The sequence below is a fragment of the Asterias amurensis genome, chromosome 11 (genome assembly GCF_032118995.1).
Source record: "Asterias amurensis chromosome 11, ASM3211899v1".
In the NCBI taxonomy this organism is placed as follows: Eukaryota; Metazoa; Echinodermata; class Asteroidea; order Forcipulatida; family Asteriidae; genus Asterias; species Asterias amurensis.
The window spans coordinates 21,628,501-21,650,540 of NC_092658.1; the positions used below are offsets into that span (position 1 = coordinate 21,628,501).

Consider the following 22,040-nt stretch of genomic DNA (forward strand, 5'->3'; position numbering starts at 1 on the left):
ACAGGCTGAATTTCAGGCAATACTGTATTGACTACAAGTAGGCAAAAATCCACGATCACAGACTTGAAACCAAGTCTAGCAATGGCATGTTCTCTGAGAGGGCCGGGTGAACAGAAACCAGTTGCAGACTGGTATTCTTTTTAAAGAAAGACTAGTGCAATGTCAAAGTTTTTGATCTACTCTTTGCAAGGAAATAAAATTCAAACTGAACCTCGTACTCACACACACACAAAATGTGGGTGAATGTTTCACATGTACATGTACATGTACAGCCATTCTCAACAATAGCGATACTTCAGACAAATACTGTACACTTAAATCAGAAAACTGCATCTCTATAATAATTTCCATAACTTGACTTCACAGCTCTTTCTTGAGAAACACATTGATGTCACAATAAAAGACATGTTATACATTGTAGATCACTAGTGTACATGCACACACAGATAGTCAGAAAGCTTACCATGGTTATGCCTGCCATGCTGTACATGTATTTAAAAATAAAATCATTTGAAAATAATTGATTACAGTGTAATCTCAAGAATAGATGTACATGTACATGTTCATGTGCCTCTCACAGTATATATAGTTTGCATTGGATCTCTTGAGAAACTTTTCCAAAATTTGGGGCCCGCAAACACATTTGCTTTTTTGACCGCGCCCGGGCCCGGTTTCTGTTCTAGAAATCGTGCGTTGTTTACAAAAAGACGCTAATGCGCAAGGTCAGACCGGATGTCGCATGACATTTTCCCTCGGGGGATACATGCTCTGTGCTGACTGTTTAAGTGAATATTGGCTGAAATATGCTAACATATAAAACACGCTTACATTAAACATGAAGTTTTCTGCTGTAATCAACTTAGACGTCTAAACAAATGTTCAAAACAGAAACATTATCTTGTTAACCAACATTTTATTCATAGTTTTAACACACATCAAACTTCTGGCATCACAACTGACAATGAGCCTTTCATTGTCGGACATTGGAGGAAGGTATTCCATGGTATAAATGCCCAAGATTCTTCATTTATTTTTTAGAAAATTACTTCATTTATGTTCATGTACATACATGCATTGAATAAGACAATGCTTTGCTTTATTGTGCCCATAGGGGTTTGACCCAAGGGGGGAAAACAATCGCCCTCACAAATTTGTGCAAAACAGTGGGGACATTTCTTGCACAGCATGAAGAAAACAAATTGGACAGAGAAGGCAAGCAATACTTTTGACCAGGGCCCAATTTCATAGCGCTGCTTAGCGGCCGATTTTGTGCTTACTTTGCAATTTCTATTTCATAGCGCTGCTAACCGTAAGCACACGAAAAGGCATGCTAACCTTCCGGTGCTTACCGCACAAAAATAAATGACGTCACAATGGAAATCCGCGATTAACACGCAATATGGCCGCCCAATTTTTCTGCTAACCTGTGAAATACGCCAAGGCTTAAGCAAATTTTTCTGCTACAGTAAGCACGCAAATTTGCTTACCGTTAAGCAGCGCTATGAAATTGGGCCCAGGTGTTAGAAATTTGTACTTTAGCTGCAGAGAGTTGATCCTTACTCGTCCAGAAAACTCTATTCTTCTTTTCATTGGAAGTTGACTTGAAGTCAGGGTAACTATAGAAGGCCACTTCAAGGTATGGGCTACAATTATTTTGTTCCAGAGGCCGTTGCCACCTATTCCTAGGGCTGAAACAGGGTTACTCCTTTTACAGTCCATACGGATGCAGGCTTGGGTATCATCAGTCCGAAGCCTGGCTAGTAGAGCAGAAAGCACTACCTCCCAAATTTTACATAGCAAGTGTCACGACCGGGATTCGAACCCACACTCTGCTGATCAAACACCAGAGCTTGAATCCGGTGCTCTTAACCGCTGGCCATGACACGCCAGACCTTCTGGTTATACTTCATTTCGGGTACCTCACTTCCATTTGTGGTGAAAGAAAACATACATGTACAAAGCCCCATATAGTGATAGGATAAAACCCAAAACACTGTATTGTTCCATCAGTTTGGAAATGAGGAAATCCTTAACAAATTGGCATGTTTCTAATAAATGTAAATTTCGAATCCAATACAGCAGTGATCTCTTTGTTTAATCAGTCGATGCTCAACGTTTAAGAAATCAATTCATTACATGGGTTTGTTTACCATTGCTTTTTCAACTACATCATCACATCAGGTAAAACATCTCCACACACCTGTACTGGGTGACAAATCCAATGGATAGGCCTATCAGAGGGATCAAGAAATTCAAAGAATGGTTGAGATGAATATTCAGAGAAAACTTTCAAGGAGCAGCTAAAACACAAAATTCCTGGCTGAGCCCAATTTGTGAATCGTACAGAATGTGCATTGTTTAACTATTAGTTTCTAATAATTAAATGGCTTAATTTTCTGTGTTGAGCAGGTCTGCTTTATTTGGCCAAAAAGGATCACAATAAATGGAAAGAGACCTCATTGTAATTTGCACACTCAACAACATATGAATGGTACTGTTTTATGATATATACTTTTCTGTCTATCAGTTTCCCTGTACTCTCTAAATGGATCAATATGTTTTGGATGAGAATCATCTTGCAAGGTAAGCTTACTAAAATGGGAAACCTTTTTATAAGCAATATCAACATGTACTCTGTTCATAAGCATGTTTCTAACCAATCACAGTGTAAACTTCCCCAATTAGCAAACAAACTCCCTTCTCAACACAAGTTTTAAATAACCATAAGTATGGTTTTCCAGTCATTTAGTTTAAAAACAATTACACGTAATCGGAAGAAACTTGGTGATACCAGTAGAGTAAGCCAGATTACTTTGTCTAAGGGCAAAAATGTTGTGCTGTACAATTTCTAGGAGAGGCAATAGCACATAATGCACAAGCACCATCCTAAAAAATACCCCAATGCATCTTTGGAAACCAAGTACATTGTACATCTACAGCGTAAACAGAAACCATGTTACTGAGATGTACTCAATGCTGTAGATAACATGTACCTATACCAGGTCCAGGTTTTTAAAATTGTGAATCACATTGCTACAAAACCAGCACGTCATTTGGTTGCTAAAATTGTTCACCAAGAACCCTTTGTGCACCGATCATTTCTTGTCATTGGGACATGCATGGGTTATTTATTGCCTCTGTTACTTCCATGAAGTTACACAGCTGCAAGTTCAAACCTCGGGTTATATGAACCAAACCATTTCTTCCAATGTAGATTTTCCAAAGATTTATACTCAATAAAATAAAAACTGTTAAAGATTCACTAACTGGATCACTTAATTTATTGTGCAGTTTCTTTGCTTCTTCTTCTCTCATTCAATAAGCGGTTCTTCTGTTTCATCATGCATCGAATAGCGCTACTTCCAGCACCAAGATCTCCATCTGTAGGAAGAAAAGGAAAATTTGGTTTAATTTGTCTTTGTTTTAAAGACACTGGACACTATAATTGAGATCAATAAGTCGTCCAAGTTGCGAGAGAATATTGAAAGAAAAAACACCCTTGTTGCACAATTTGTGTGCTTTCAGATGCTTGATTTCGAGACCTCAAATTCAAATTCTGAGGTCTCGAAATCAAATTCAAATATTTTATTGAGAATTTACTTCTTTCTAAAAAAATACATTACTTCAGAGGGAGCTGTTTCTCACAAAGTTTTATACTTTCAACAACTCCCCATTACTCGTAGTGTTAAGTGATGTTAATGCTGCAACTATACTTTGTGTATATAATTTAAAGGCAAAGCAGACAGCATTCAATTTCTCCCAAACTAAAGGAACCCATAGTTGTCTCTAACCACACATGTACAGTAGATGATGGCAACTATTCTTATGACATTCTGTTCACCTTTGTACCAGCACTATCTACCAAAATATTTTTCTTGAAATGTTGCCATTTTTCAGATATGCATGTGCATATATGTACTTATTCAAATTGATCACTTCAATATTTGCAATTGTAACCGAATACTTCACATTAGTTAGTCCACACATATCAGGCCTGAACTTTCATTTTGAAAGGGCAAGGCTATTTTTGTTTTGCAAAGGGCACTTCCATTGGAAAATCTTATAGTCAATGGACAATTTTTGAAAGGGCACCAAGGCCAAAACCAGGGGCAAAGGATGCCATGGCCTCCGTGTATTCCAGGATTGCATTTGCATAACTATTTTAAAATAGACTTCAATAGCACCAGGTATAGATCATTGTCATTTGATTGGAGGATTATTAGTCCTTGGTACTCATTATTCAAACCATGACACGATTGCCTACATCCTAACCAGTGCATTTTCATCCCATCCTTTTTGACTAGTAGATGCTAGACCACACTACATGTTACACTAAGAGTACAACACACCCTCATAGTCAATGCTAGATTACAATCATGTACACTCTGTTAATTTTTAGTTTCATTCTCCAATCAAAATCATGTTTTGCATTTCGTTGAAAGATGGTGTTTTTTAATATAATTATTTTGCTACTGGGGAAGTGTCGTGGCCGAGCGGTTAAGAGCACCGAATTCAAAATCTTGCGTTTTGATCAGCAGAGTGTGGGTTCGAATCCCCAGCCGTGACACTTGTGTCCTTAAGCAAGACACTTCATCACTGGTTCGTCCTTCGGATGGGACGTTAAGCCGTTGGTCCCATGTGTTATGTGATGCATGTAAAAGAACCCAGTGCACTTATCGTAAAGAGAAGGGGTTCACCCCAGAGTTCCTGGTCTGATCGGCAGCAAATTGCGCCACAGCACCTTGTAAAACATTACACGGTGCTATCAAAATTAGGTCTCATAATTCAAACGTAGCCCCACATCTTGCAGGAAATACTGTATATTACAGCGCCAGGAGCATCACTGAGTGACGGACATGTGCGCTATATAAGATGCCACAATTATTAAATTATTTTTATACATACTGCAATGGATACTGTTGTCAAGATTTTGACATGAATTTGCTATAACATGTGCACAGGCATTGTAGTGGCCACCCACTTTTAAACATCTTGCTACTTGCGCGCCTGAGTCAATGTAAGATGTTTTACTTACATTTTGTTTCAAAGTTATCAGCAGCAATCTCATACTCTTCTAAGAGAGGCTTGCAAGCAAACTTGGCATTGGGACCTTCTCTCGTTGAGCATTCTCCAAGACGTTCCTGAAGAATAATGATTATCTCTTGTTCTACCAACCTGAAATTAATAAAAAACACATAATAATCATAATAATATTTGGTTTTTATATAGCGCTTTATACACCATGTCTCAAAGCGCTTCCAACATTATTACCCTGATCACTGGGCCTTTTCATTCCTTAAACCATCTCAGCTCCCTGGGGAATATACAGCCTGTGCCGCCAAATATGTAAGCAAAACTAACCACAAGAACAATCTCTGCCCTCACAGTTTCCCATATACCCCAGGGTGGAGAGAAGCAATTATAGTAAAAGTGTCTTGCTCAGGGACACAAGTGTCACGACCGGGATTCGAACCCACACTCTGCTGAACAGAAACACCAGAGCTTGAGTTCATTGCTCTTATTGGCTCAGCCACGACACACCCCACATGAACAAGATAACAACAAGTGGCTGATCAAGGGTGAACTCTGTAAGTGTCCAGTGCTATCAGGTTTCTTTCCAGAACTATTCAAAACTGTGTGGAGTATTTTGGACCCCAATTTTTGATGTTTGGCCGATGTATGCTGAATCGCAAGGTCTTCAGAATGTTTGGTCTTTAACTTGGTTTTAAAAGCCCCACCGTGCAATCTGGAGCATTCTATATGGTTTTCTCTTCATTTTGTGTGTGAAAGTATACACAATTTGCACAAATCAACACGCAATATGCGTGTATTACATGTAGCCCATTACGCTAGCTTCCGCATGGGGAAAAACATCACAGCCTTTCAAGGTTTAAAGAGATCCTATTGTATATGGGTCTGTCCACACTAATGGGACCATTTGATGTGACTTTTTTTTATAAATGGGTGACAAAAATAAACAAGAAGAGTTTTGTCAAGCTTGTTTCCCATGCACATTCCAAATCACTTCAAGGTTTTTGTTTGCAAAAAGCAAGACACATTTATCTGTATTTTAGCAATAACTGGGGATCATCTTCAAGATGATTATGTTTGTAACAGGGGAATGTTGGACAGACATTTCGTACATAAATGGTGAGAAAGGCATAATAATATAAACAGATTGCCAAAAATGTTGTCCCCTACAATGCTGTCCCTGCAAAGAATGTTTCCAGGCAAAACCAAGACATCTGCGTGGGTACTCAAGAAACTACAGGGAATTTTCTTGAAGATATTAGGTTTGTAACATGGACAGATATTTGTCACAATATGTCTGTCCATGTTACAAACAAACATTCATACCAGCACAAAAACCTCAAGGTACTCTTGGTTTATACAGATAACCATAAAAATAGGGGCAATGGGTCTAACTTAATTAACCTTTGAGTAAATCAATTAATTAATTATTTGTGTCATCCATTTCTAGTCAATTCCAATACAAAATGTCTGTCCTCGTTACAAGCAATGTGTCTTAAAGAAAACTGCGTAACTTCTCAAATAATAAGACATTTGTTATACTGTTTGGTAAGCACACTCACTATCAGCAGAGAATTGTACAAAACAAAATACAGGGGAAAATGTTGTATTTTGTGTACCCTCCAAGTCACAGTCCAAAAAGTTATCTTTTGGGACCAAAAAGACCCATTAGTGTGGACAGACCCAAATTCAAACTTTGGTCTACAGAAGAGTAAAAAAAAACTAAAAACATCAAACTTGTAACCAACCTGTAAAACATTCATGACATTCAGTAAAAACAAGAAAAAATGTTTAATGTGTCATCCGCTTTATGCACATTTATACGCATGCTTATTTCAATTTTCTGATAAGTCTGCTGCCAGCTAGTGTCAACCAAGAGTCTCCCGGTTGTTTGTTTGTATGTTTGAATGATCTTCCCATCAAGGGAACTCGGCAAACTCCCGCAAAGGGATATAAACACCAAGCTGGCAACAGCCAATCTCTCTCATACAAACATTGGTTTAATATCTATGATTTTGAAATACAAAAAAAAAAAATTATGAGTCAGTAACTAGACAACATTATTTATTCTAGTCATTGTGAAATGGGGGGGTTGGGGGATTTGTGTCAAAAGAAAGAATAGGCCTAACTCAAAAAGAGAATAATTCCGAAGAAAGGTTTACCTATCTCTCTTATACTGCATCTCAGCCTCAAATAAGCACACATAGTCATCCACATTGCAATCTTCTACTGGTGCAACACGACGGAACTGCCTGTGGTAATAGTATGAAGGATGCCGATTCTGCTGCTTCTCTACAAAATCTGTTCAAATTGAAACCAGAAAGTACTTGACTATATAAAACAGGATTGGTTTGCAGTTATTGCTAGCTTTGAAAAAAGTCTTTATAGTCACATTTAATAATAAAGGTAAAAAACAAATGGGGAAACTGACTGGGTTATTTTTTCAATAGTTTATGAATGAACAAAGAAAAATCAACTAGAACAGGATTTGAACCTGCGACCTTTGGATCAACATGCTGAACATTGCTAAGCTGGTCTATCTAGGCCTAATGTTGGCAGTCATCCTGTCTTGTCAAAATCTTTGTTCAAATCAACATTATTAACAAATTCCCAGTCAGTTTCCCTAGTGGTTTATTACTTGATTTTTGAAATAAAAAATCTCAACAAAGCTGCCGCTTCCCAGTTTGTATCGTAACCTTGTGTTTGATCCCTGGCTATACAGCACTAACGGTTTGAATGGCTTCTGACGGGCACCAAAGATATTGACCTTATTAATAAGGAGACTGCCAAAATTAGAGCTGGATAGCTCAGTTTGTTGAGCGCAGGCACATTAATCCAAAGGTAGCAGGTTCAAATCCCACTAATTTGTTCTCTGTTCAACCCAAATATTAAAATTGCACCAATAGAGTATGCTCTTTAGTGCATGATCAGTGATACAGTGTGTGTGAACAATAGAAAGGGCGCACTGTGCTGAATGTAGCCGACACTTTTTCACAGTAAATTTGTAATTTCTTCTCATAGTAGAAAACATGAATCAAACACTTCCGTTGAGTTTTCCCTATACAGTGACACCTGTATTTGTTGACTTCCGTAATTCAAAACTTTTCTAGCTAGAGAGACAGGAAACTAATGGGGGAAAATAGTACTGCAATCCGGTACCAGTCTCGACCAGGTGTTCAGTATGAAAGCAGGGTTATGTGTGTTGCCCATAGAGTTATATACGAACTAGAGGGCGCACTGGTGATGCTGCTTGCACAAATGCGATGGGACCGCAAGGAGACACGGGCGCCGTTTTGTACGCGCGTTGAATATGAAGTACAGGTTGGAGTCTGTGTTTTATTATGCTAGGCGATGTTGTTTTGTCAACTTACAAAAATGGCCACATGCGCGCATGTCGGGCCGCGTATATAGGCCAGTGCGCCCTCAAGGTCTTATATATAACTCTATGATGTTGCCATACCCTTCTCTGATAGCCATACATTTGTGTACAGATAGGCCTTGAATCCTAATTGATTTTCCTTTTTTATTTCATGTTCTCCATTCGATAAAGTCAAGCAAGGGGTGTTCTCTTTTCAACGAATCAATGGACCAGTCAAATTATAGTGATGAACATTAATGGTGCTTGAGGGAATGGTGCAGTCATGGTTGTAGTTGCTTCATCAGTAAGCATTGATGGTACCATTCCTGCCTGCCTCGTCTCTTTCTTTGCTTAGATGCAAATGCCTCAAGTTCTGCCAAGTCTTTACATTACAAATCTTCTTTAAGTCAAGCTGGCTTATGGTCAAAGAGAGAGTAACTTTAAAAGTTTTAGTTACTGTGTTTAAAACCTTCTACATATAGGAATAGCACCAGGCTACTTATCATCTTGCCTTGCCCTCTACCAACCGCCATGCTCAAGCTTGCGATCAGCTTCTGACATCACACGCCTAACTGAACATCCAACCATCAGAACACTCTCATCTGCTCACAAACGGACTTTCTCCTTTGTTGCTCCCCGAATATGGAACAACCTCCCAGTACGCATCAGAAATTGTGACTCTTTGACATTGTTCAAAAAATCTCTCAAAACCCATTTGTATCGGATGTAATATGTTGTAGTTATAGTTCCATTGGTTTTGTTTTTTTTCAGCACTTTGATCTTGAAGTAAAGGCACTTTACAAATATTTAGTTGCAGTATGTATTTATGTATGTGCAGACTCGGCCATCAACATAGTGTTAACCAGAGGGGCGTCTGTGTGTCCTTTTTGACACCCTGTTTTAAATTTGGACATCCTGTTTTATCTGTCAATTATTATACATTGTAAATGAACAATTTTGACACCCAGTTTTTAGCTTCCAGTAAGTTTTGACACCCTTTCACCAAGTCCTATTGAAAACCTTGGTCATCAAGCAGTTTGTCTTCATGTTCATCTGCAACCTCATTGTGAGCAAGTTGGCATTTAAGTTGATCATCCAACTCTGACCTCTTTTTGATGGCATCAAGTTAGGCTGACTGAGATTCATTCAAATTGGATAAAACGGATTGAGTTGAATGGATGGATTACTTGATGAAGAGGAGTGTCTACTGCTTGGAGAGCCTATAACGTAATCTTTGAACTGCTTAGGTTGATGGTTTGTTGTTGGTAGATCAATAGGTCTCTGGTATGAATCCAGCTCAAAGGATCAAGACAAGAAGGTGCAATGGTTGTCTGGTTCATTAATAACAATTGCTTCAGCAATGATCCTGGTTAAATGATGTCACGCTAGGCTAGGTTAAAGGTTCTGAGTAGCAACTCATCATACCCCATTTATCCTTGAAGCTGTAGATCCAACTGATTTCTGGAAACAATGCCGATACCACCACCACGGGTGCCAGACCGACGGGGTACACTTCATACGGAAAAAACATTGGGGCAAATGTCTCCAACACTACTTGATCATCATCTTTCAGCCAGGTCTCAGTAAGAAACATGACATCAGTGTCATGTTCAATGATCATTTTACACAAGTTAACAGTTTTGTTACGAATGGACTGAGCATAATTTTTTGCCATTTTTAAATTGTAGTGTTTCCATCTTCTTTGTGATTTTGTTTACTTTTTATAGTATTTCTTTGCTTTCTTCGGTTGTTTGCCTGTAGTTGTGCTTGTACCTTGTCTTTTGGTTTTTGATGTGTAAACAAGGGTCCCCTTTTAGTGGGCCTGTGTGCCTGTTCGGGGTTTCCCTTTTGCACAAATGTTAATTTTTATGTATTTGTGCAATGAAGGTAATAAAATAAAAAATGTAAAATAAAAATTCCATAGGCACATGATATATGCATGCAGTTATCTATTGGACTACATGTAGGTGTGGAAGGAGTTGTACATTTGTACCATTCATTAGATTGTGATTGTTATAGTTACCACTGCCAGTCAGTAGTGGTAGAGGATGTCTGTAGACATATATGGGAAGACTTGCATGTTGAACAGTAGCTAGTTTCAGTAGCAACAATTGTTACCAGGAATAAGTCATTGTGTTGTGTAGTTGCGGTAACCCTCCTCCCATAACCCTCCGCCGTCGGGAGGAGTGTTACGTTATTGCAACTATGTGTTGTGTTGATGGAGTGGACAATGATCAGTTGAATGGAGACAACTAAAAGCAGTGTTTTCAGGGCATGCAAGCGTTTCAGCTTTAAGGCACCAAAAGTGTTGCAGTCAACTTTAGTACTTTTAATAGAGCCATAAATCTCTGTATCTGTTCGGTACTGCACACAGACTCCACTATTGGGATTTCAATGGTGCAGGCGCGTGGTGGCTAGTAGTGGATTAATAGTGGGCCCCCCGAATACTAATAAGCAAACTGTTCAGCAGAAAGTGTAAGTACAGCACTCGGGTTGAAACTGGCTTCTTCAAAACTGGTCAGGAACAGGAACGAGATGTTTTGACAAACCCCTGAAAAGTACTTAGCTGGAAACCACTAAAAAATAGAGGGAAATCTAGAAGGCTAGCCATGTTCTACAAACTTGTCAATAATTTAGATGAAAACCCTCTTCAAGACTTTGCACAACATTCCACTCGACCCTCCAGAACACACAATCTTCAATTCCATCAAATTCGTCACACAACCAAAAGCTATGGCAGCAGTTTTTTCCGGCCACTACTTCTAGAAAATATAACAAGGCTCCGTAGTTTCTAGAAGTATCCAGCCAGCATCAAGGACTGGAATACCTTACCTGGTAGAGTAATTACTAGCAACTCATTAGATGACTTCAACAAGGACAAAAATTAAGCCGTCCCATCCACGAACACAATGCGCAAAGCTGGTGTGATGTGTCTTTAGAAATTTTTTTGCCGGCTCAACTATACAGATACAGAATGGGAAAAGTTTCTGTATGGCACCACCACTTTTGCATCCGATATGAAATAATATAGGCCTAGCTAGTTACTAGCATAATTTACCTCAATATATCCCTTTTTGTAAAAATGAGTGAAAAAATGGTGCCGCCTTACAGAAAGTTATCCGTATGCTATGGAGAAGCGCCCACACGCGCTGCGCATGCACATTTAGTTTTTTCCTTGGCATTATTTCCTGACTTACGGACATTACCGAGTATCACCTAGCAAAGAAAAAAAAGTAGAAGTAGGCTACTACTAGTCTATTATCTCTACTATATAAATTAAAGTATAATTTTTTGATAAAAACAAGAGAAAGCACAAAATAAGCCATTTTGCTATGAAATTTGGCCCTGCCCCCTCTGCTACTCCTACTAATTAGAACTATGAGTATGACTATGATATGAGGTTCGTTCCGCTATCGTCATTAGTGGAGACAATAGCGGAACGAACCTCATAAAACATAGTTCAACTTATAGGACTCACGAGTACCCAAAACAAAGGAGGATTCATTTGAACCCATTCATTTTTAATAAATAGCCCCTAACAATTTTTTGTTTTTTTATAAATTTAATTTTAATTATTAACATTTTTATAAAACACAGACCACACAGCCCTACCTCTAATGAATGTAACTGGTCCGTCCACAGTGTAATAAAAAGCTTTTCCTATGAACTCATCCAGAACACCCATCTTTTTCAAAATTCTTGAGCAAAAGTCACAGAGCTCAAAACAGTACAAAATTAAGTTTTCGTGTAAAGCAAAAACTCGAGTCCAAAGGCCAAAGGTCATGAAGATCGGTCGAGCAATTTTTTGTAAAATTCAATCACAGCTCTTATAGTTGTTGTTAAAATAAATTGTATTATTTAAATATAAACATTTAAAAATTAACTTTTAAAAATCAACTACGTATACTTTGTTTTTATTATCAATTTTTTTGTTTAATTCTTTTAAAGATAGTGTTTGTTTTTGTTAGTGTCCACTGCAATTATACGAATGAGGATATACACGTGTCGTCATCGACAGACTAGTCTGGTATCCTAAGTAATTACACGTTAAATTTCGCTATAAAATGCTGGCGTATCCAACTATTCGGTCTCTTTGAAAGTCCTTCGGCCCCGAAATGGTAATGATGAAAACTGATCTGTGGATAATATTCAATCTGTTTAATGTGATATATTTTAGGCCCATCTGATTTTCACAATTGATTCAACGGAAATGTTGTTGAAAAATCTATGCTTACAGTAAAATATTTGTTGATGTTAAGGATTTTGAAATGTGTTATTCTGTAAATTAAAACGACATGCGTGAACCATTAATTATGATCATTTCACTAGACGTATCTATACATCATAGGGGTTTTTGTTTTTTTTAGATTTCCGTATCCCCTCACCACTGCCTCCACTTTTTTTCACAACGAATGAAAAAGTGATGACAGGCACAGGGTAGTATGCGGAAACTTTCCCCCACTTTTGTGGCCATCTCTGAATCCTTGGCTGAACGTCTGGACCTCCATGATTTAGCCGACCATGCTGACATTTACCGAACCGTTTGCGTTGGTTGATTATGGTTGATTGAAGCATGATTGAGGAGCACTCACCAAGGGCGGGTCGGCGGTTTAATCAATTAAAAGTGCTAACTTATCTCAAGTCTTACTTTTGACCTGGGTGATTTGGATGCTTAATAAATGAGTGACATTTATAGAAATAATTTTTAAAGAAAAAAAGGTTTCAATTTCGTCTGAATTACTTCTATCAAAAGTCGATGACGTTTGCTTACCGACGCCATTTTGGCGTGTATTTTATAAGATTATGATGTCACTAATGATAGTTGCGATAACGTAACCACCCCCCCCCCTCCCGACGGCAGCCAGGCTGGAGGGTTACAAGATTCTCTCGAATGACAATCTGGTTCAACACTATTCCTTTTTTCAAAATTTTGACATTATCTGTCATACTAGCGCCCCAGCGAAATCATATTTTGAGTCTGAGGTAAAGCAACATTTTCATGGATGTCGCACCTAAAATGCCCCAAAATGACGGAAATACCCAATGAATTACCCTCAAAACTGCCAACTGGCCTCTCCACATGTATAAGATGTAACACCAAGCATGAAATTGTACTCGCTGAAATTTTTCGGCTAAAAAGTGATGATTTTTGAGCAATTCGCTGGACCATCCATCTCTTCATGCCTATCTAGAACCGTTTTCTTGCTGTGCACGGATGTGCGGTGCATTTTCGGTCTGGATCATTGATATATTGTTATTCCAAGACGAATGTGGGTGACTAACCCATTATCTGTAGAAAAAAAAGAAACGCGATCCGTGCTTAATGTACAAAACACTAGTTGCGATAACGTAACCCTCCTCCCGAGGCCGGAGGGTTACGAGATAGTTTCGAGCAAAATGGTTAATCTGGTCCAACACGTACAATTTTGACAGCTAGTCACCAGATTTTCCCCACTTTTACCACTTTCAAAAATCATGACACAAATCCTGAGGGTACAAACTTAATCCGCAATGTCTAATGCAGCCTGCCATAATGCTCAAAACACCATTTAGGAAATATTTCAAAGAAAAATTGACAAAAACTTACCATATCCCGGAGCGAATTCCCAGGTTCATATTTTGAACCTGTCGCATCGCTTTGCAAACGCATTATTTTGTTGGTAAAAATTGGGAAAATCTGGTGACTAGCTGTCGAAATTGTACGTGTTGGACCAAAATTAACCGTTTTCGCTCGAATCTATCTCGTAACCCTCCGGCCTGTCGGGAGGAGGGTTACGTTAGCGCATCTAACAAAACACATGTCCACGCGTCTGGGAACCACAAAATACTGGTACCCTGTGCGAGCACAATGGCTACAGTACAGATGTCTCACTTAGCAAGTGGGCAAGGCCTATCATCATTCACCAAAACTGCTACGGGAATTGAAATTATAATATCTGTATCTTTTGTACAACTTTTTTCCTATCTACAGATTATGCACAGTTTAGCCTGTTTGCAATATTTTGTGGTAATAACTATATTTCGTTGTTTAATCTTGACAGTCTCACCGCAAGTTCTCTGCTCCCCGCCACGGGTCACTGAGCTTTCTGCCAAGGAAGCGCAGTAGACGCCATCGTGGTAAAGTGAAGGCTTTCCCTAAGGATGACCCATCTAAACCAGTTCATCTGACTGCCTTTATGGGTTACAAGGCTGGTATGTCTCACATTGTGCGCCAGGTAGATCGGCCAGGATCAAGTGAGTAGGACTTGCCCATTTTCAAACCATTCTCCTCAAATCAAGACAAACATGTATAGTTTATGCTTTTGTATAGATCTGACTTCGTTGGTTGGCAGTAGACATTTGAAATTATTCCTGGTGGTGGTGTTTTAGTTTGGTCCCTTTATTGATTAAATGATCAATGCAAACATTGATTGTTGGGGGGGGGGGGGGGAAACAGTTTCACTGTGAAAAGGTGCCTGACTTGTGTAAATTTCATTCATCTGATGCCAATGGTGTAGTATTGGTTTGAAAGTGGATGGATATTAATGGTCTTCAATACGTTTTGTTGGTAGAAATGAACAAGAAGGAAGTTGTTGAGGGAGTGACCATTGTGGAGACACCTCCTATTGTGGTGGTTGGTGTAGTTGGATACATTGAGACTCCACGAGGGATGCGATCACTTAAGGTGGTTTGGGCTGAGCATCTCAGTGATGAATGCAAGCGACGCTTCTACAAGAACTGGTATGTTCACTCATTCCATACAAAATATCAACAAATAGTTTCATCTGATTAAATGATTTACAAACCATGTATTGAAGCAAACGACCTTAACGCTGGCCAAATGCCAGTGGAAACCAAGGCGGACCAGCTGAACTTGACGTTGACTTGACATTGCAATTCATATTGAAATAGCGACGATCAGAAATCATGATATTTATCAATTGGTATACAACAGTTTTAAATTATTTTTTTAATTGACAGACCAGTAAAACAAACTTGGTAGCCCAGTAAAAAATCAAGCCAAATGGTCCTGCTGGCCAGTTGAAAAAAAAAAGTGAGGAGCAACCCCTGATTGTAATTTTGAAATACAACCTGAGTAGTACGATATATTTGATTAATCACTTCCAGTAATTGCAATGCCTAACAATTGAGCACTCTCCTCTCAGCCTTGGTTGATGAGAGTAAATCAACATTGACAGTTCCTCTCAGTATACCCTGCTGATGAGCTGTACCCCAGTATATCCCTTCATTCATTCCAACCCTTTGGTTCCGCTCTTAGCTTAACGGCTATGATGAACCATGATGGTTTCTCCGCTCATGTGTGTCTGACACTCGTGATGAGAGCCTAGCAGTCTATTTTCCCTTTAGTAGTCCCCCCTTGTTTGTTTGTTTCCCTATTATGTGCATAATTCAGGTATCGCTCCAAGAAGAAGGCTTTCACAAAGGCTTCCAAGAAGTGGGCCGATGATGCCGGTAAAGCTGAGATTGAGAAGGACTTGAAGACCATGAAGAAATACTGCAAAGTCATCCGTGTCATTGTCCACACTCAGGTATTTATAAATAGCACTTGCGTTACTCAATGCGTTTGCACTGCTCAACAAAGTCTTTGGGTTAATATAGCCTGGATCTACACATGTGAGATGGCGGTCTTGCACAGAGCGTATTGTTCTCTATAATGTAACCATGGGCACTTTCTGAAATTTCTTGATCTTTTCAAGTATTTGATTCTAATTTAGTGACATAAAGTAGTCTCATAGACAATGTGAGATGCTCAGCCCAGTTAACTTTGTTGTAATTGTTGCAATTTTTTATCGAGATTGTATAGTTATTTTTACTTTTAATTCATACAAAGACTTGGCAAATAGAAGCAAATTGTTACAAACTGGGATTTTTCCTAGATTTTGGTATGTAGTGACAGCAAGAACCTATCATCTCAAACAACTAGATTGGAAAATTTGTGATATGTGACGATGTAGAAGAAACATTTATAATGTATTATTATGACAATATTTGCACTAGATGAAACTGATGAACCAGCGTCAGAAGAAGGCTCATATCATGGAGGTTCAACTGAATGGTGGTTCCATCGCTGACAAGGTGGAATGGGCCAAGGAACACCTGGAGAAGCAGACTAGAGTCACTGAGGTCTTTGCACAGGATGAGATGCTCGATGTCGTTGGAGTCACCAAAGGAAAGGGATTCAAGGGTAAATTGATTTCCATTTATCATGACAATTTGAAAGTCATTTGCTTGATAATGATGAGAAAATCATGGATTGTGTCAGTTTGCGCTGGCACTCAGACCATATACTGGTGAAAATCCATGCTGCCTTCCTTCTGATGTATCAAAGCCTACTGTAACCGTACTGTGTGTTGGCTACTGCTCAGGATGAGAAGAGATATTTGTATTATATATGGGATGAATTTCTCATGTGTATTTGTATTCTCTGCTACTAGGTGTGACCTCTCGATGGGGTACCAAGAAGCTTCCCCGTAAGACCCACAAAGGTCTACGTAAGGTAGCCTGTATTGGTGCCTGGCATCCTGCTCGTGTTGGTTATGGTGTTGCCCGTGCTGGTCAGAAAGGCTACCATCACCGTACTGAGGTTAACAAGAAGATCTACCGCATTGGAGAAGGTTACCACATGAAGGATGGCAAGCTGATCAAGAACAATGCTTCTACTGATTATGATATCACTGATAAGAGCATCAACCCAATGGTATGTATATCAATTCATTAGGCTATGGATAGACTCATGGTTTTCACGTCGGTCAAACGCATCCAATTTGTATTTAGTTTGTTTTGTTTCTTTATCCATTTGCTTGTTTACTTTTAAAAAGGTACTAGTCAATGAGTTATTTAATGGAACTATTGAGAAAGACTATAATGATGTTTATTTGCTTGTATTGCTATAGGGTGGCTTTCCCCATTATGGTGAGGTGAAGAATGACTTCTTGATGCTGAAGGGATGTATTATGGGTCCCAAGAAGCGCGTCGTCACCCTGCGTAAAGTAAGTAGTGATCCTTGTCTAATTTGATGAGTAAAACCTGGTTCATTCATAACTCCAGCGAATGCTTCGTGCGTAGCAAAACATTTTTACGTGACAATTGGAAGGGGAGCGCGTACCGATATTTGCGTCACCAAAACTTGCTTAGCACTCGCAGGAAGTATGAACCTGGCTTAGGACGTTTTGCCTTATCTGTGCTGATAACAGCAAGGAACCTTGCTAACAGACCAAGTCAATGCAACTTGTTTTCAGTAAGTTTGTTGTAGATAGAAACTGATGTGTGAGTATGTAAATGATGAGAAAATCATGGATTGTGTCAGTTTGCGCTGGCACTCAGACCATATACTGGTGAAAATCCATGCTGCCTTCCTTCTGATGTCATATCTTTTTTAATCACACAAAATCATTTAATCTAAGAACATCTTATTTGACTTGAACTTGAGTTTACTGAGTATTATTGTGTTTCCATTTCAGTCTATGTTGGTCCATACCAAGCGCAAGGCTCTTGAGAAGATCACTCTGAAGTTCATTGACACAACCTCCAAGTTTGGTCACGGACGCTTCCAAACTCATGAGGAGAAGAAGGCTTTCATGGTAAGTGATGACAGCGTTGTATTTATTTGGCCTTGTGCAAAGATATTTATACCCAAGTCACAAAAGGTTATGTTAAGCCTGGAAAACCACCTTCCAACATATAATAACCGTTGCATTAAACCAAGGAAATGTTAATTACTAGAGAAAAGGTTGGGTCTTATTACAGATTTGGTGAGGTTTTGCATAACTGTTACAATCCAGCAGAAAAGGGATGTAGGCACCTAGATATACATGAATCAACAACTAAAAAAGTAGGATTTGAAGCTTTGTATTTTTGTATTGTGTTGGAAGTAGTAATCCTTGCAGGAGAAGTGCTGGTTCTGAGAAGAACCAGGGTTGGGTTGAGTAGAGACATTTCAAACTGTCCTTACTGTCATTCATCGTCGGGTGAATGGAACATTACATTCTCATTGGATTACTGTAATGAGAGGAAGTCATGCCAGATCATAATGCAACGTTGAGTGGAGTGTTTACATGTTTAATATTTATTCTTTCTATTTGTCTAATTGCAGGGCCCTCTGAAGAAGGACCGTATCAAGGCAGAGCAAGCCTCCACTTAAAGATATCATTCTTATTGATCATCACTCAGTTAAATACTTCCAAAGGTTCTCACTTTCAACATTTCACATCCACAAGAAATTAGTTGCTGTTTATTGTATAGCCGCATATTACATGATAAAGTGGAAAAATCACCCTCTTTTGAAAGTGTTTAAATTTAAGCTAGCACAACATTCAACAAGTTTATTCAAAAGAATGGTTAATTCCATTTTGTTCTAATTTAAAAGTATTGATATAACTTGTTTTACCCAGTTTGATCAAAATTACATTTCATATTTGACAAAAAGCAATCTTTCATTAAGAATACCATTTGTCAGAAACAGTCAGTAAGGGTTGATGCCTAGCAGAAGTCAAGGTTTTCTTAAACGATTGCTTTTTCATGTGCACTTTCTCATCTCAATGAAAAAAGACTGCAGTGTTTGTTCAATGATATGATAAAAACATGTAACATGTAACATCAGAGATGCCTCAATCGGAAGGAGAATAATAAAGATAAACAATCTGATCATAAAATTGCGTAATAGTGTATTTTCTTAGCCTTTGCTTAAAGAGTCGTACTCATTGAAATAGCTGGGCCCCCTTTTTCTACCAAGATGACGTTAGCACTGGACACCATTTGTTATTACTGAAATTAATTGTTGGCATAAAAACTTACAAGCAATGGAGAGCTTTTGATAGTATAAAACATTGTGAGAAACAGCTCCCTCTGAAGTAACGTTATTTTTGAGAAAGAAGTAATTCCTCACTTTAACATTAATTGATTTTGTGACCCTGGCTGATGTCTCAAAATAAAGCATCTGAAAGCACAACTTATGTGCCATTTCTTCCATTATTCTCTCGCAACTTTGATGACCAATTGAGTTCAAATTTTAACAGGTTTGTTAGTCTATGCATAATTTTGAGATGCACAAAGTGAGATGATTGGTCTTTAACAATTACCAAAGGTGTCACGTGCCTTGGAGCTAGTTGAGCCCTATTTTGACACATTTATATAAGAAAAACCAGGAGAAACAAATTTCTAACATAATTAAACATTCGATAAGCTACCAACTTTTTACTAAGCAAACAAAAACGTATGCATTGTACATGTACAATGTACATGTATATGTTTATTGACTTCCAAGTTTTTAAGATAATTTGGGCCCTGGAAGAAAATAATGTCCTTTTTTGTCGGCGGGGTGTGGGGACTTCAAAAGGTTAATGCTACCTTGTAGTTTTGTCTGTATTTGGAGGAAGAGTAACTCGGATGGGACTCCCCATATCAAATTCAGCAGAGGATAAAAGTTCAAGAGTTGATGAGTAATTTTTTAATGTTAATGAGACTTCTGAGTACTTTATTGATTATGAATATGATATTATTTGACGTATCCCCAAGCCTATCTTTTACACAATGGAATCCCTGTTCAACCGGGAATTCTTTGGACAAGGGCTCGTAGTGATGAAACAAACGTGCTATCGACAGAGAGTGATTGCGCCCTCTGTTGGCGATGTGATTGGGTATACACCCCCCATCGTATTGGTATTTCAGAACTGTGCTAATTAATAGAGATGAGCATAAACTTGTTGGGAAAAATAATGCGGGGAAGATATTTAGCTGGTGTCAAAATGATCTTCTCAACTTTATACAGCTAAAGTTCGGGAAAAATTTGGGTCCCGTTTCTGGATTAATCAATTCAGCCACAAAACGTCATTCTTGGGGTTCTCGTGAGGTATTCTGCACCCGCCCACCATAAAACCAGTGGTGTAAAACCATTTGAAAATTTGATACTGTTATGAATACAAGAATAATATTAAGTTGTATCGACTTTTTTGGAACACTGGTAGCATATAACTTACTAGTTCAAGCCATACCATTTGCAATAGACAGTTATTATTTGTTTCACCAGACGTCTTCAGTACGGTTAGTAACGTCCGCAATGACTTATCGTCTGCTGTTGCATGGTGGAGCTGTGCACTATGGAGATGTGAGAGCGTGAGTTTGATTTAAACTACCTGCTTCATTTGAGATACTGCACTACAGCTCAATTTCTAAAGGCTCTTGTTATGTTTCCTTCATCAATAATTATGCCTCTTCGACAGACTTTGCTCCCTAAGATTTTGGTCACGACCCGCCCTTGTTCAAGTGCTCTCCGTGAGTGTGTGTGTGTCCCCCCCCCCCCCCCACAGGAATACATTTATACCTTAGTTACACCGGTGCATAAAACTGTCCGGCTGGATAGAATTGCCCAGGAGTATGTACATAATTGTATAATTTTGCCCATAATAATATCAGACGGGAATTATCTACCTCGTGGGGTAAGTTCAAGGAGGCACTTATAAAAAAGAATGACGCGTCGCATTATCATTTTTCACTTAAAACATTTTTCCACGTGTGGAAACCGACGAGGTACCTCGGTAAGTTTGCCCCTCTTCTTGTCTTGAAAACAATTTTGTATTACAAGGTCCTATTATTTATTTCGCATGTTAAATTGATGAATCCCAGCAGATCCGAGTTGCGTTGGGTTAACCGTTTTTGGTTTGGTTTGGGTTCAAGTTTCTTCATCTCGATATTTTTGATTTACAAAACATTCTTAATGGACAATCTGCACACATATCAACGGCAATGGCTTAAACGAAAAATGCCATAAAAGGTGAAGTGTCTGCAATTTGTTGATTTAATACAAAGAGTAAACATAACTCCGTTTGACATTCACATGTTGTCATTTCTCACGTTTGCACAGTTTCCTTTTCAGTAATACGTCTGTCTCCTTAGCAACAGTGATAACCAAACAAAGACCCCGTACTCCCGTAAAACTATAAGTGGCTATATTTCCAAGTTATTTCCATCAATGACACTTGTTTTTTAAATGTTACCCGGCCACTTCAATCGTCATAATGTTTAGGTCTACACAACATTCACATACCACCGTGTGTGTTTAATGTAACATGGTGGACCACTCGAGTAAATGTCATAGTTGATCAGTGCAGTGGAAGCAGATGGTCTGCTCTCAGCACTGATCAACTTCCAGATGTAAAGATGCCGATTAATAAAATACAGCCCAATTGCTCACAGTCATCTCTGAGTTTTTGTTTCAACTGGACAAAAATAAAGTGGCCGAGAAGCCATGATGGATGACAATGAATTCAAAACGGTTGTTCATGTAACGATCTGTAAGATTATGAAGAGTAACGAAAGCCTAATGGGGCACGGTGGGTCAATAAATAGCTCATTAATATTAACACACCCATAGAGCTAACACTATACAAAATATTAGCATCTCTTTATGTATTATGTTTAACTTTATTGTCGTCAAAATTAATAATTATTCATTTGTTTACCTTTATGGCAGGGTATGTTTGTGCATGGAGCAATGTCAAACGATTGAATGTTGTATGCAGTACGGTAAGATTGTAGTCGGCCTATCGTATATATACGATACGATCTATACAGCCAGTCTGGAAAAAAACTTATGATCCTTTTTGAGGTTTTCTAACTAGGATCATTCATTCTTAAAACAGAGGCACAGAAATCA

General features: G+C 38.6%; 2 protein-coding genes across 2 annotated transcripts; one reads left to right on the forward strand and one right to left on the reverse strand.

Moving 5' to 3' along the window:
* Positions 1 to 906: 906 nt before the first annotated feature.
* On the reverse strand, positions 907 to 12,160 carry LOC139944490 (NADH dehydrogenase [ubiquinone] 1 beta subcomplex subunit 10-like). The gene is made up of 4 exons (XM_071941521.1): positions 12,002 to 12,160; positions 7,194 to 7,332; positions 5,036 to 5,175; positions 907 to 3,381 (listed from the first exon to the last, which is right to left on the reverse strand). Exons 1-4 carry the CDS (start codon positions 12,072 to 12,074, stop codon positions 3,281 to 3,283), a joined length of 453 nt encoding a protein of 150 aa, XP_071797622.1. The 5' UTR covers positions 12,075 to 12,160; the 3' UTR covers positions 907 to 3,280.
* Positions 12,161 to 12,413: 253 nt separating this feature from the next.
* On the forward strand, positions 12,414 to 19,041 carry LOC139944318 (large ribosomal subunit protein uL3-like). The gene is made up of 9 exons (XM_071941309.1): positions 12,414 to 12,507; positions 14,431 to 14,623; positions 14,941 to 15,109; positions 15,783 to 15,918; positions 16,388 to 16,574; positions 16,825 to 17,087; positions 17,284 to 17,379; positions 17,851 to 17,970; positions 18,483 to 19,041. The coding sequence occupies exons 1-9, from the start codon at positions 12,505 to 12,507 to the stop codon at positions 18,528 to 18,530; spliced, it is 1,215 nt and encodes a 404-aa protein (XP_071797410.1). The 5' UTR covers positions 12,414 to 12,504; the 3' UTR covers positions 18,531 to 19,041.
* The last annotated feature ends 2,999 nt before the right edge of the window (positions 19,042 to 22,040 follow it).

Excerpts from the sequence above, each read along its gene's own strand:
- LOC139944490 (XM_071941521.1), bottom strand. The coding sequence starts at position 12,074 with ATGGGTGTTCTGGATGAGTTCATAGGAAAAGCTTTTTATTACACTGTG. Across the intron at positions 7,333-12,001 it reads ACCAGTTACATTCATTAGAG|ATTTTGTAGAGAAGCAGCAG; the intron begins GTAGGGCTGTGT and ends CAATTTGAACAG. Across the intron at positions 5,176-7,193 it reads ATGCAGTATAAGAGAGATAG|GTTGGTAGAACAAGAGATAA; the intron begins GTAAACCTTTCT and ends TATTAATTTCAG.
- LOC139944318 (XM_071941309.1), top strand. Across the intron at positions 17,380-17,850 it reads GCGTCGTCACCCTGCGTAAA|TCTATGTTGGTCCATACCAA; the intron begins GTAAGTAGTGAT and ends TTTCCATTTCAG. Across the intron at positions 17,971-18,482 it reads AGGAGAAGAAGGCTTTCATG|GGCCCTCTGAAGAAGGACCG; the intron begins GTAAGTGATGAC and ends GTCTAATTGCAG.